The following is a 13,557-nucleotide window of genomic DNA, read 5'->3' on the forward strand; positions in this document are numbered from 1 at the left end:
AGTTAAATTCTCCATTTGGCTTAGTCTTACAGAAATTATCTTTTGGGGGAGGTGGGGTGGGAAGTGTTCAGTAAAGACTTAACTCAGCAGGCCTGCACTGCCCAAACCATTTATATACTGAGATCTTCAGGACCCATCCTTGACCAGTTTCTTCAAGATAACATCTAAGCCCTTAGAAAATTCTGATTAGTTTCTTTGTATGAAAGAAAGCCTTAGGCTTTGGGCCACACCAGACAGTTTATGCTAATATGTGAATTTATGGTGAACACCTGTTTTGTATGCTTGGAACACTGGGCTAACTTATATGAATTTGATCTCTTGGGTTAGGGAGTAGTGGCTAGAGTCTGAGTAGTTAAGGACACTCACATTCCTTGCCTATGCAACTGATCTCTCCAAAAAATCCTGGACTCCAATGCTCAAGTGAGCAATCCTATTTGACAACACATCATGTGTATTGTCACACATTGCTACTGGGAGAATTAAGTGCTGTCCATGTGACTCTACTAGGAGAAGACCACTAAAAGCTTGCATCTGGTTTCTCCCAGACTCTATCTGCCTTTTCCCTTTGTTGATTTTAACTATATCCTTTTTGCTGTAAAAAAACAAAACAAAACAAAACAACCAACTCATGAGCATAATAGCTTTTCTGTGTTCTCTGAGTCCTAGTTAATCACTAAAAGTGAAGGTGATCTTGGGGACCTCTGATACAGGTTCTGAGTCAAGAAAAGTTCTAATTATTATAGCTAGCAGCTAAGAAAGACAGGGATATTTTTCTGAGTGCCTATCATCAAGCACAGTACTATGATAATAAGCACTTTATAAGTAATGTCATCTAAACTTCACCAACTATGAGGGAGGTATTATTATGTCCAAGTTTTAGATGAGGAAAATAAGGATCAGAGACGTGACTTTCAAAAACCCACAAAGCTAAATAACACAGTGCCAGGATCCAAATCCAGACATTCTAAGTCTAAAGAATTTTCTTCATTACCTTTATATTTCCCACTACATATTAGATGGTGCAAAGTACTCCGTAAACATTTCTTAATGAAATATAGACTGTGAAAAAGGGGAATAAAGGATATACAAGGAAATTAAAGAAGACAGCAACAAACAAATATTCCACAAACAGTTGCTTTTAAAAGAACCCACTAGAGGGCGCCAGGTGGCTCAGTAGATTAAGCATCTAACTTCAGCTCAAGTCATGATATCACCATTTGTGGATTTGAGCCCCACGTCAGGCTCTGTGCTGACAGCTCAGAGCCTGGAGCCTGTTTCAGATTCTGAGACTCCGAGTCTCAAACTTGTGCTCTGTCTCTGTCTCCCTTTCTCTCAAAAATAAATAAACATTAAAAAAAATTTAAGATTCTCCCTCTCCCCCCTGCCCCTTTCTCCTACTCTCTAAATAAATAGATAGATAGATAGATAGATAGATAAATAAAAATAAAAAGAATCTGCTAGGACAGCTAGATTGGTTGGTTGGCTTTGGCTGGTTGGGGGAAAAAGAAAAAGAGAAAGGATGAAGGCAAAGATAGACTGTATAAGGGCAAGGGGAAGACTTTGTAAGGTATTTAAAAGGGAGACCTTAAGAGTAATGTAGGTGGTTTAGTGTATACAGAGGCAACAAAACAAATAGAAACCAAAACAAATGACATATAGCTCATATGAATAGGCAATTTTAAAACTGAAATTTTATAACCAAGGGAGTGATTACCTTGAAAAGAAAAAGCACTTTTTCAATTCAAAAAACAAAGGGGGAGGGTGCCTAAGTTGCTTAGTCGGTAAGCGTCTGACACTTGATTTCAGCTCAGGTCATGATCTCACGGTTGTGAGAGCAAGCACTGCATCGGGTTCTGCACTAGGCATGGAGCCTGCTTAAAATTCTCTCTCTCCTTCTTACTCTACCCCTCCCTAGCTCAAGATTTCATGTGCTCTCTCAAAAAAACCCAAAAAACCAAAAACTAAAAGAAAAAAAAAAGAATTTTCTACCTTCAATTTATTGCTTCCTGTTTTTGTTTGATTTTCTTCCTATGCATTTTAATCTCAACTAGAGACTTAGTCATAAAAAAGAAAAAAGAAACAATGTACTTCTTTAAGAAATTAAATACCTCAGATATGTAGGAATACATACCTGTCCACTGCTTTAAAAAATTTTTTTAATGTTTATTCATTGTTTGAGAGAGTTAGAGAGAGACAGATGGATTGTGAATGGGGGAAGGGCAGAGAGAGAGAGGGAGACACAGAATCTGAAGCAGGCTCCAGGATCCAAGCTATCAGCACAGAGCCTGACACGGGGCTTGAACTCATAAACTGAGAGATCATGATCTGAGCTAAAGTCATATGCTTAACTGACTGAGCCACCCAGGCACCCCTTTTATTAGAGGGAGAGAGATAAAGGGAGAGGGCACACATGCATGCAAGCTGGGGAGAGGGGCAGAGGGAGAAAGAGAGAGAACCTTAGGCAGGCTCCATGCTCAGTGCAGAGCCTGATGTGGGGTTTGATCCCAGGACCCTGGGATCACGACCTGACCCAAAAATCAAGAGTTGGATGCTCAACTAACTGAGCCACCCAGGAACCCCTGTTGACTACTTTTTTTTGCTGAACTTTCCTAATGCAGTAGAACAGTGATTATACCATGTAAGTTATATTAAAATTAACACTTATTCAGACAAGTATTATCTTGGGACAAAAGATCCTTTAGTTATTAAAATCGTGTTAAGAGATTTAGAGAAACTTGTAAAAAATATAATTCTATGTTTCTCAAATATAGTTTCTATAACATAATACATATCGATATGTTAAAAGTTACTATGTCTTAATTACTATTTCTTCTACCACTTTAGCACCTCCTCCCCAAGTAAAATATCACAGGTTAAGACAAATGCAACTATTTCTTAGAAAATGATAGATATTAAAATGTACTTACTGGGCGCCTGGGTAGCTCAGCTGGCTAAGCATCTTACTCTTGATTTTGGCTCAGGTCATGATCTCAAGGTCTGTGACATTAAGCCCAGCATCAGGCTCCAGTGCAAAGCCCACTTGGGATTCTCTCCCTCTACCCTTCCCTGTTCACACTCTTGTGCACACGCTTTCTCTCAAAAATAAATAAATAAACCTAAAAAAATGTACTTACCTGTTTTTCTTTATTAACTCCAGACATGAAAAGTTGTTTGTATTTGTCCTTAAAAGCAAAGTTTAGAGCTTGTGTTGGAAAATACCGGATAACATTTGCCAAATTGCCACGCCAATAACTGAAGAAACCTACCAAAAAACAAAAACAAACAAAAAACATACTAAATATAAACTTGTATTATTTAAAAATTCCCATAGTTTTAACAAACTTAGTTATTTGAAATATCTAAAATTTATACTCTTTCTCATGAGAAAAAATTAAGTTTATGTATGAATCCACTGAAGAAAACAGGCAGTGTTAACTCCATGTGCCCCATTCCAATTTTGTTAATTCCCAATAAAAAGCCTTAAATACCCCAAAACCTATGGAAAGTATTATCAGTTGAATACAGGGCTTTCTCCTAGTAGAAAAACAGAGCTCACCAGTATTTGTCAGAGAAGCTAGTAACCCTTAGCCTCATTTCCAAATCATGACATACAATTCCTATTATTAGAACAGAATTGGTTTGTATACATGCATATGAGAATGAGAAAGCTGTTAAGAGTCTAAAGTATCCTCACCTTTATGTTCTGGAACCTAGCCAGAAAAGGGATCAATTTACAATTCAAGGCAGTCTCCAGAGGCCTGATGGAGAGGTTAGAGGAAACTTTCCAGGCCAATAATCTTCCCACTTCAAATCTCCATGGATTGACCAATCCTTAAAATTCAGTCATTGTGTTACCCCTATAATTCGCAACTACCTTTAAAATCCAGAACTGATCTAGAATACAATAGGCTATCTCTTAAGTAGCCATAGTTGTGTCTACTAGATTACAAATTGTCCAATGGTTTGATCCTGCTACTTTGAATAGGATACCTCTAGTCCAAACTTGGAGAATACCCAGAATCAGTCTTCTAAAGATAAAGATTCAAATGAAAATAATCTCTCTTGACTGGGCTGATGTTCAGAAACTGAAAGTTATATTTATTTGCTAAATAAGAAAGTCTGCTTTGTGGGGGAAAAAAAAGAATCTTGGTGAGTCCCAAACTGCATATAAAGCAATTACACAAAGATAATTAAGAAACATATTTAATAGCTAAGAAATAATCTGAGTATTCACAATTGATTCAGTCTCTACTAGGACATTTAACATGTAATGGTACTGAGTGCTTCCTAAGTATGCATTCCTTAGTATGTGCTGGCACAGGACAAAGGCTGTATATTTCATTTAATCACCACATTATGCTTATGATATAGACTCTCCTACAGTACCCATTTTATACATGCAAAAAGTGAAGCTTTAAAAGTTTAAAAACTAAGGGGGCGCCTAGTGACTCAGTCGGTTAAGCATCTCTTGATTTCGGCTCAGGTCATGATCTCACAGTTCGTGAGGTAGAGCACTGCACTGGGCTCTGTACTGATAGTGCGGAACCTGGTTGGGATTCTCGCTCTCTCTCCTTCTCTCTCCGGGATTTAAATTGAAAAAAAAATTATTTGTTTAAAAAAAAAAACTGAGTTTAGAAAAAGTGTCATATATCCAAAGATATTAGAATTTCCATTTTATACATGGTCCTTAAATATTAATAGTCATTTTGAAAATGGTTGACCCATGGGCGCCTGAGTGGCTCAGTTGGTTGAGCGTCCGACTTCGGCTCAGGTCATGATCTCACAGTGTGTGGGTTTGAGCCCCGTGTCGGGCTCTGGGCTGACAGCTCAGAGCCTGGAGCCTGCTTCAGATTCTGTGTCTCCCTCTCTCTCTGCCCCTCCCCCACTCATGCACTGTCTCTCTGTCAAAAATAAATAAACATTAAAAAAAAAATTTTAGGAAATGGTTGACCCAGCTGAATGGTACTGAAATATTATGGGTTTTAGATTATAAGTTATTAGTCATAATTCTATAATTATGATTATAGTCTGAATTAATACCTCATAAAACAGTGTCATATTTAAGAGCAGTATAAAGGATTGTAACTTTGGCTAATGAATTGTATATAAATGGAAGATTTTGGAAAGACATCTGGAAATTAACATGAGAGCATAACATAGCACTGGATTTATGATTAAAAAGGTTTGTTACAGTTGGCTGAAGAATATATTCTTTTTAGGAACCCTTTTGCACTGCTGGTAGGAATGCAAACTGGTACAGCCACTCTGGAAAACAGTATGGAGGTTCCTAAAACAATTAAAAACAGAACTACCCTACGACCCAGGAACTGCACTACTAGGTATTTATCCAAAGGATACAGGAGTGCTGATTCGATGGGGCACATGCACCCCAATGTTTACAGCAGCACTATCAACAATTGTCAAAGTATGGACAGAGCCCAAATGTCCACCAACTGATGAATGGATAAAGAAGATGTGGTATAGAGATACAATGGAATATTATTTGGCAATCAAAAAGAATGAAATCTTGCCATTTGCAATAATGTGGATGGAACTAGAATGTATTATGCTAAGCAAAATAGGTCAGAGAAAGACAAATATGATTTCACTCATGTGGAATTTAAGATACAAAACAGATGAACATAAGGAAAGGGAAGCAAAAATAATACAAAAACAGAGAGGGAGACAAACCATAGAGTCTCTTAATGATAGAGAACAAACTGAGGGTTGCTGGCAGGGTGCTGGGTGGGGGGGAAGGGCTAAAGGGGTGAGGGTCATTAAGGAGGACACTTGTTGGGATGAGCACTGGGTGTTATATGTAAGTGATGAATCACTAAATTCCATTCCTGAAATTATTACACTATATGTTAACTAATTTGGATTTAAATTTTTAAAAAAAGGAATGCATCCTTTTTAGCAAAATTGCATTTGCATGAAAAAAACCTAGAAAATTCATCAAAACACAGGCCAATGTCTCAATGAAAATCTAGAAACAAATAAATCCCTAGAAGTATACCAGGAAAAGTGGCAGCTCTTAACGGATTATATCTGAAAAAAAATATAATCTCACATACATAAAATACTTTTGCATATATTTCACAGAACTCATGGATTCCTTGAAGCTACAGTGTCAGGTTAAGAACTCCTGTTTTAATCTTTTTCCATAGATCACCCTTAAAAACTTTATTCTTATTCCTTTCTTTGCATTTCACTGCGGTACCATGCTTTTAGGAACTTCAGTGTCCCTGCTAAGAGTGCAAAGGGAGAGAAACCTCGAAGTGAAATTCTGAATGCATTTTCTATAGGAATGTTATTTCTGGGGGTAGGTTTCAGGGTTTTATTCATCTATAGTACACTAGGTACCTACGTAAGTTTCCTCAGAAAGATTACAAAAACCTACTCTATGTATAATGCAAGTTTATATCAAAGACACTCATTTATAAATGAATACCAGGAATACATGCTTGTAAATTTAGGGAAGTATACATACTGATTAAAGAGTTAAAACTTATTAAGCACTAATTGCAACAGACACATGGTTGAATATTTTACAGGCATGATTTTGTTTAACTCTCACAACTATCATATCAGGTAGGTACTATTATTATACCCAGTATATAACTGGGGTGATTGAGCCTGAGATAGGTTAAATAAAAACTGCTGAAGGTCACAAGGTGAGGAAAAGGCTGGGACTTGATTCCAGAATCCAACTCCAAACCTAGATCTATTAAATTTCTACTGCCTCTCTATAAAAATCCATTCTGGATAAAAATAGCATTTTTTGGTCAGATAATCCATTCTAGATAAAAACCAGTATTTTTGGCCAGAAAAAAACAAGAGAAAAGGATGATGCAAATGTAGGAGTATTTTGATACTCTCTAGTCATACAGAATAAAAGGGCAATTTCCTAAGATATAATCACAAAATTGGTAGGGAAAAACATAGTGATTGTGGTATCTTTCTTTGCTAATAACAAAATATCTAAGTTTTTGACTTAATTGCTAAGAAAAAAATAATTTCTTCAAAATTTAAGGCTGAGAGGGGCACCTGGGTGGCTCAGTCAGTTAAGCGGCTGACTTCAGCTCAGGTCATGATCTCGCGGTCTGTGAGTTCCAGCCCCGTGCGAGGCTCTGTGCTGACAGCTCAGAGCCTGGAGCCTGTTTCAGATTCTGTGTCTCCCTCTCTCTCTGACCCTCCCCCATTCATGCTCTGTCTCTCTCTGTCTCAAAATAAATAAATGTTTAAAAAAAAATTTAAGGCTGAGAAAAAACCATCATGAACTTAATTCTGAGAAAATAATTAAGAATTAAAATGGAACAGGGGCACCTGACTTCGGTTCAGGTCATGATCTCACAGTTTGTGAGTTCAAGCCCTGCATCAGGCTCTGTGCTGATCGCTCAGAGCCTGGAGCCTGTTTCAGATTCTGTGTCTCCCTCTCTCTCTGCCCCTCTTCTGCTCACACTCTGTCAATCTCTCTCAAAAATAAATAAACATTAAAAAAACACATTTAAATAAAAGAATTAAAATGGAACAAACAAATGAACTTGGGGGAAAAGAGAAGGAGAGGCAAACCATAAAACAGATTCAACTATCGAGAAAAAGCTAGACATGGTGGGGGGATGGGTTAAATGGGAGTTGGGTATTAAGGAGGGCCCTTGCTGTGATGAACACTGGGTAGTGTATGTAATTCTACACCTGAAACTAATATTACACTGCATGTTAATAAACTGGAATTTAAGTAAATACTTGAAACAAACAAAAGAATTAAAATATAGACCTGATGGGAAAATGAGAAAAAGTTACTGGTCAACTTATTAGCCAAGCCATGATAATACTAAACATGTTTGGGTATATATATTCTAGACTGGTGTGCTACTACATGTTTTGACAATACGCCTATCAGTAAAAACTATGTAAGGCTGACTCTCAAATATGTACACATTAAAAAGATTATATATATTTTCTACTATATTACTTTGCTATGCACATTTGTAAAAATACCCAAAATAGAAATTAAAGGATGTAAAGATTCTTCATTTAAAAACCTTTTATTTGGTACCTAGTACATAGTGGACCTGCTAGGGATAGCACTAAGGACCAAATTTCTTGGGTTTATGGAGCTTATATTTTAAGGGAGACAGACCAGGGAGACAGACTATGAACAGATAAATATGTCAAGTGGCTTTAAGAACAAAAATAATATGTGGACATGGAGATTGAGGAAGGGCTATTTACATAGGGCAGTTGGAGAAAACTTCTAGATAGGAGATATTAGAGAATAACTTAGCATTCATTTGAACAATTAAACAATATATTTAGATATCTTGCTAATCATGATGTTTTCACACCATTATTTGCTATTATCTCAAAGCACCCTTGAGGTGAGGTTCATTCTTAAGAATAAAATAAAATAAAATATTTTTAAAAATGTTAAAGAATAGTGTACATGAATATATATTTCAAATAGTCTTCTTGATACTTTCAAATATTCAAACAGTCTTCTTGTCTCTATAAATCCAACTGAGCAAACATAAACTATGTTTATTACATAATAATTGAGAAAGGGTGCCTGTCAGCCCCTCTTTAGTATGCAATTCATTTTCTTTTTTTCAGAATTCCTTAGTGTCTTAGGATTTCTAACTGACATTTGGCCCAAGCATAGATACCAGTGCCAATTCATATACCAAATATTAGTAACGTTTATGTTTACTTTCCCATTTTATTTAAAATGATGTCTAATATTTTCTTTCCATATCCCAAACCACTGTCTTCAAGATATAAAAAACCTCATAGCCAGAAACTCCTAAAAGAGGAAAGAGAGATCTGGTAGATGCTTAAAAATGAGCTGCCTAGATCAGATCTTTAAAATATTTGTTTACCATATATGAAATAAAACAATTATTTTTTAAAAAACAATTACTTTAAAATATTCTTACATATATGCCTATTGTGCCCAGTGAAAAATTATAGCACAGACACCAAAATGTTACCTGTGGGGATTTCAGTGGTGAGTTGTTTTACTTTTTGATTCTTTATATTTTCTAATTTTCTATAACATGAATTTTTCATGTAATAAAGGTTTAAACAGTACTAAATAAGAGTATGCATACAAAGTTTGAAGGTCCCACAAACAACTAAAGCATAGAGTAAATCTTTAAGAACAGCATCAGTCAAGATAAATCCAGAAGCTTTTACAAGCCAAGGAAAGCTTATAGGGTGTATGAAAGATACCCAAAGAGATGTTGAAAGCTAAGTCCAGAGATTTAAAATGAAGAGATCTATCCTTGGTGTAGAAAGAAAGCAGAGATAAGTAAGAAGATAGTGAGAGACCATCTACTTGTGCCTAATGGGTTCATGTCTCTCAAGTTCATTTCATGTTGCCTAAAGAAAGGAAAAATTATCAGTAAAATGAGAGGAAACATGAAACACAAGAGAAACCTCAGAGCATTTGAGATGAGGATGTGCCTTGACTTTCAAAAAAGGGACAGGAGGTAAATTCCAGAAAATAACAATTTCAGAACTTCATTGCCCAGTAAAATTCCAGAATGATCTACCCTAGTGATTCTCAACCTTACCAGGCTCAAGTCCTCTATATAGAATATTTAACATTACTTCCTTTAGGATCTAGAAATAGAAGTCAAAGACTGTGACTTATTCAACAATTTTTTAAAAATCCATATAATGCCCTCTCTACCACACAGTTAGAGAAAATAAACGCATTTTAAATAAAATAGGGATTATATTTTATTTTTTAAATGTTTACTTATTTTGAAAGAGAGAATTGTACTGAGACTGTTCACCATTGTGAAAGCTCATGTCACCATGAATGCTTACACACGAGTGGGGGAGGAGCAGAGAGAGAGAGAGAGAAGCCCAAGCAAGCTCCACACTCATTTAGTTCCTGACGTGGGGCTCCATCCCACAACCATGCGATCATGACCTGGACCAAAATCAAGTGTCGGACACTTAAACGACTAAGCCACCCAGGTGCCCCTAAAATAGGCATTTTAATTAGTAAATTGGTGAGGCATGAACATACCACAAAATTGTCAGATGCTTGCTTCCACTTAATAATGAATGTTATACTTTAGATACCATTAACATTTCTTTTAAAAGGGCTTAATAAATATATTTGTGTATATGTACATATAATGATCATGAATTCAGTAGTTACAAATGAAGATGATGCTTAAGTGGTGATCAAATATCACAAGAATTGGTAACTAAGTTTTTACAATGGTGAACACCTTTCAGTACAATTCTTTAAAAAATTTTTTTATTGTTTGTTTGTTTTTGAGAGACATAGAGAGAGAGAGAGAGAGATCAAGTGCAAGCAGGGAGAGACAGAGGGAGACACAGAATCCAAAGCAGGCTCAAGGCTCTGACCTGTCAGCACAGAGCCCAACGCAGGGCTCAAACTCACAAACTATGAGTTCATGACCTGAGCTGAAGTTGACAATGGACTGAGTCACCCAGGCACCCCCTCTCAGTACAATTCTTAACAAAACAAAATACAATAGTCTTTCTACTCACAAGGTGGTTGAATTACTGAATCAGTATATATGGAAACTATGTCCCAGACAGTTTTGTGTTTATGAGTAAATCAGAGTTAGGTTCTAAGCTTAGAAAATCATAAACAGGTTTTACTACTACATGAATGTCTAGTGGGAGAAGTGAGCCATTTAGGTTGCAGAATAAGTGTTTGTTGCACAGGACTGCCCATGTACAGCAGCAGAATGTTTAGCATCCCTGGATTTTGCCTTTTATATCATTGCAATTATGTATTATACCCTTCTATCTTTGTGCTAAACAAAGAATTCCCTCCAAGTTTGTAAAAATGCCCCTAGATGGCAATATTATCCCTGTTGTGAATTACCAGTCTCTTAGCATAGGATATACCATGGAGTGTGTATTCATAACAAGGCCTTGTTTATAAGAACATAAAACATCTTAAAGTTCTGCTTATGATCATCTCATTGGAGGGTAAAGAAAGCAAGCACTAGAATACTATTTAGAATGATCTCAATTTACAAGACCCATATTGAATATGTTTAGGTTTAAATATTCTTTAAAACAGTTAAAATATAAAATAAATTAGCACTGATCAGCACAACCTGACTAGAATATTTAACTTTACCTGACTAAATATTTAAAGCAGATTAGCTAATAATAAAGAGTCCCCTACTTCTGTGAAGAAGTCTTAGAATATAAACCAAGTGGAGATAGGTTCCTACCTTTCCTGTAAAAACCTTGGGGGAAACGGGAAGCTTACAAAAGGGAGTGGAGAAATGTGAAGCACTATGAAAGATCTGAGCACAGCTCTCCAGGTGAGTATCCTAAATTTACAGCTTAGATGATGCCTTAAGAGTTACACACCAAAAAAACCCAAAAAACAAAAAAACAGAAACAAAAAACAGTTACACTCCACCCTAAATACCACACCCAACAGGCCTAGAGGAGTTGTAACTACATCTCTGGGGAGAGAATGGTTTTCTCATGGGAGAGTAACCTGGCATAGACTTAGGAGTAGAAGAAAGGGCAGACCCTGGAGTTGAAGCCACTCCTTGTTCAGGCTACACAATAAACAGGCTTATTGCCTTTTTAAAGTTCTTGTTGAGTTTTCAACTGAATACAACTACATGGGTGATTTATAGAAGATTTTTGATAAATTTATCCTCTTATCTACTTAGCTAACTTAAGAGCAATTCTGCAACAGAAGGGTATTTAATGGTTAACAAAACGCTTTATTTATCCCTTGAAATCATTTCGGTATCACTGGAAAAAAACCTTTACAATGAAAAAAAATCATAATTTTAATTAGGGCAGGGCTGATACAAAAAGAAAAACTGGTAACGTTATTCTCGTCTTTATTTAAAATTTGGTATTTTGCTCACTTTGGATTTTTCAAATTAACTTTGATTTTTTAAAATACTGCACTAAAATATCATTTGTCTTTACTGAGTTTTGGGGTACCCTCCTCCAATTTGTGCACGGGTGAATGCCTCTTTAGTTTCAGCCCTGGTCTTCAGTAGTTCTGAAGAATGAACAGAACCTCCTTTCACTCAATAGGTAGCAGAGTATTGGGAGGCTCCTACACTACCATATTTGGAGTACTTCTAAGAATATTATTTCAACAAAAATTTAAGCAACTTAAAGCGCCTGTTAACATGCCTAATGGCATCTCCCTCAATCCTGGGAGGTCAACCATTTTCCTTCTGACCCAGGCACAACTACAGCAAGGTGTAAATCCCTATGTGAAGGAGAAACTTAAGCGAAAAAAGAGAATGTGGTGGCCTCTCCTACCCAGGACTGGTCACGTTACAGGCCTTCCTGGCTCTGGAAAGGGGAGCCTCTTAGGTTGGCTAAGAAACTGAACTGTCAACGGTATAGAAACAAACGCATCACGGACAGGCACATCTGTGGTGCAGTCACCCACTGCCGCCCCTCTCCCCTTTTCTAGCAAGCTGACTCAGACCGGGAAAGGTTGGCACGGTGGCCTCTGGTACGCACCCTGCTCGCGGGGAATCCGCACCAGGCAATCCACCATGCCTTTGTACTGAGACTCGGCGCTGATCTGTCGGGACGACGCCTGCACCTGCAGCAGAAGCTTCACCCGCTCGATGGGCGCCACGGCTGTCTTGGACACAGCCGCTGCGACCCCGCCGGCCAGTAGGTCCTTCCCGAAGGACACGGGGTCAAAGAGCCGCTTTTCCGACTTCTTCCCCTGCCTCCCCTTCGGAGGTTCACGCTGCATGGTGGGAGGACGGCGGTAAAAATGGGCAGCAGCACAAGTAAAAAAGCCTGAGGGAATCTACGAAGGGAAGTCTAAAACCGCTTCAGCTTTGTCCTGGCGGGAAAGCGACGCTCAGGTTGCCGCGAGATCGGCGCGCCAGGGCCTGGGGTAGTTCGCGGAGCTGCGCAGGCGCCTCCAACCGCCTCCCGCCTTCTGGCACCAGCCACGTGACTCCCAGCACGTGACTCCCAACACGTGTCTCCTCAGCGCTGAGCGCTGCCTTTGACAAACCCGGGTCTGGGTTTTCCTTGCTGCCCGCAGTGTTAGCAGGCGATGGGTACTGAACGACGGAGGTGCAGGAAGGGAGAGTGCGGAACTAGTCCAGTATAAAGATATTTAGTAGGCAAAACTAGAACATAGTAGAGTAAGCCAACGTGTGGGGTTAATCAAGTTTTAAATTTTGGTTCCCAGAGTTACCCTTTCATTTTCTCTTAAAAGTTGCTTTATTTCTGCTCCTTGAATTTAGCAGGGCTTGTTCATCTAGTCACATTTTCAGTCTGGCTTTGCTGATTGCACCCCAATAGGTTAATTCGACGTGTTCCTCTTTCTTTTGGATTTTATTTAAATTGGTAATTTCATCTGGAGCAGTGTTTCTCAATCCAGACAGCCGAAAGAAGACAAGGCTATGCTGTTTTAACTAATGCTTGGGCTTGGGGAGGCTGAGAACCAAGGACCTATTCTAGAACAGTACCTCACAAACTTAATTTAGGATTGCTTTTCACTTAAAAAAAACTAAGACTACTAGGAAGCTTCTGTTTTTCTTA

The 13,557-nt window shown here is 37.8% G+C and overlaps 1 protein-coding gene across 1 annotated transcript in view; it reads right to left on the reverse strand.

Moving 5' to 3' along the window:
• SLC25A31 (solute carrier family 25 member 31) overlaps nt 1-12,894 on the reverse strand; it is a 28,551-nt gene extending 15,657 nt beyond the window's left edge. Inside the window, exons 1-2 of the mRNA XM_047855977.1 lie at nt 12,511-12,894; nt 3,135-3,262 (exon numbers count right to left, since the gene is read on the reverse strand). Coding sequence (XP_047711933.1) covers nt 3,135-3,262; nt 12,511-12,754 — 372 coding nt within the window. The 5' untranslated portion in view covers nt 12,755-12,894. The remainder of the gene's footprint in view (nt 1-3,134; nt 3,263-12,510) is intronic.
• Between the last annotated feature and the right edge of the window lie 663 nt (nt 12,895-13,557).

Source organism: Prionailurus viverrinus, chromosome B1, assembly GCF_022837055.1.
Source record: "Prionailurus viverrinus isolate Anna chromosome B1, UM_Priviv_1.0, whole genome shotgun sequence".
NCBI lineage: Eukaryota > Metazoa > Chordata > Mammalia > Carnivora > Felidae > Prionailurus > Prionailurus viverrinus.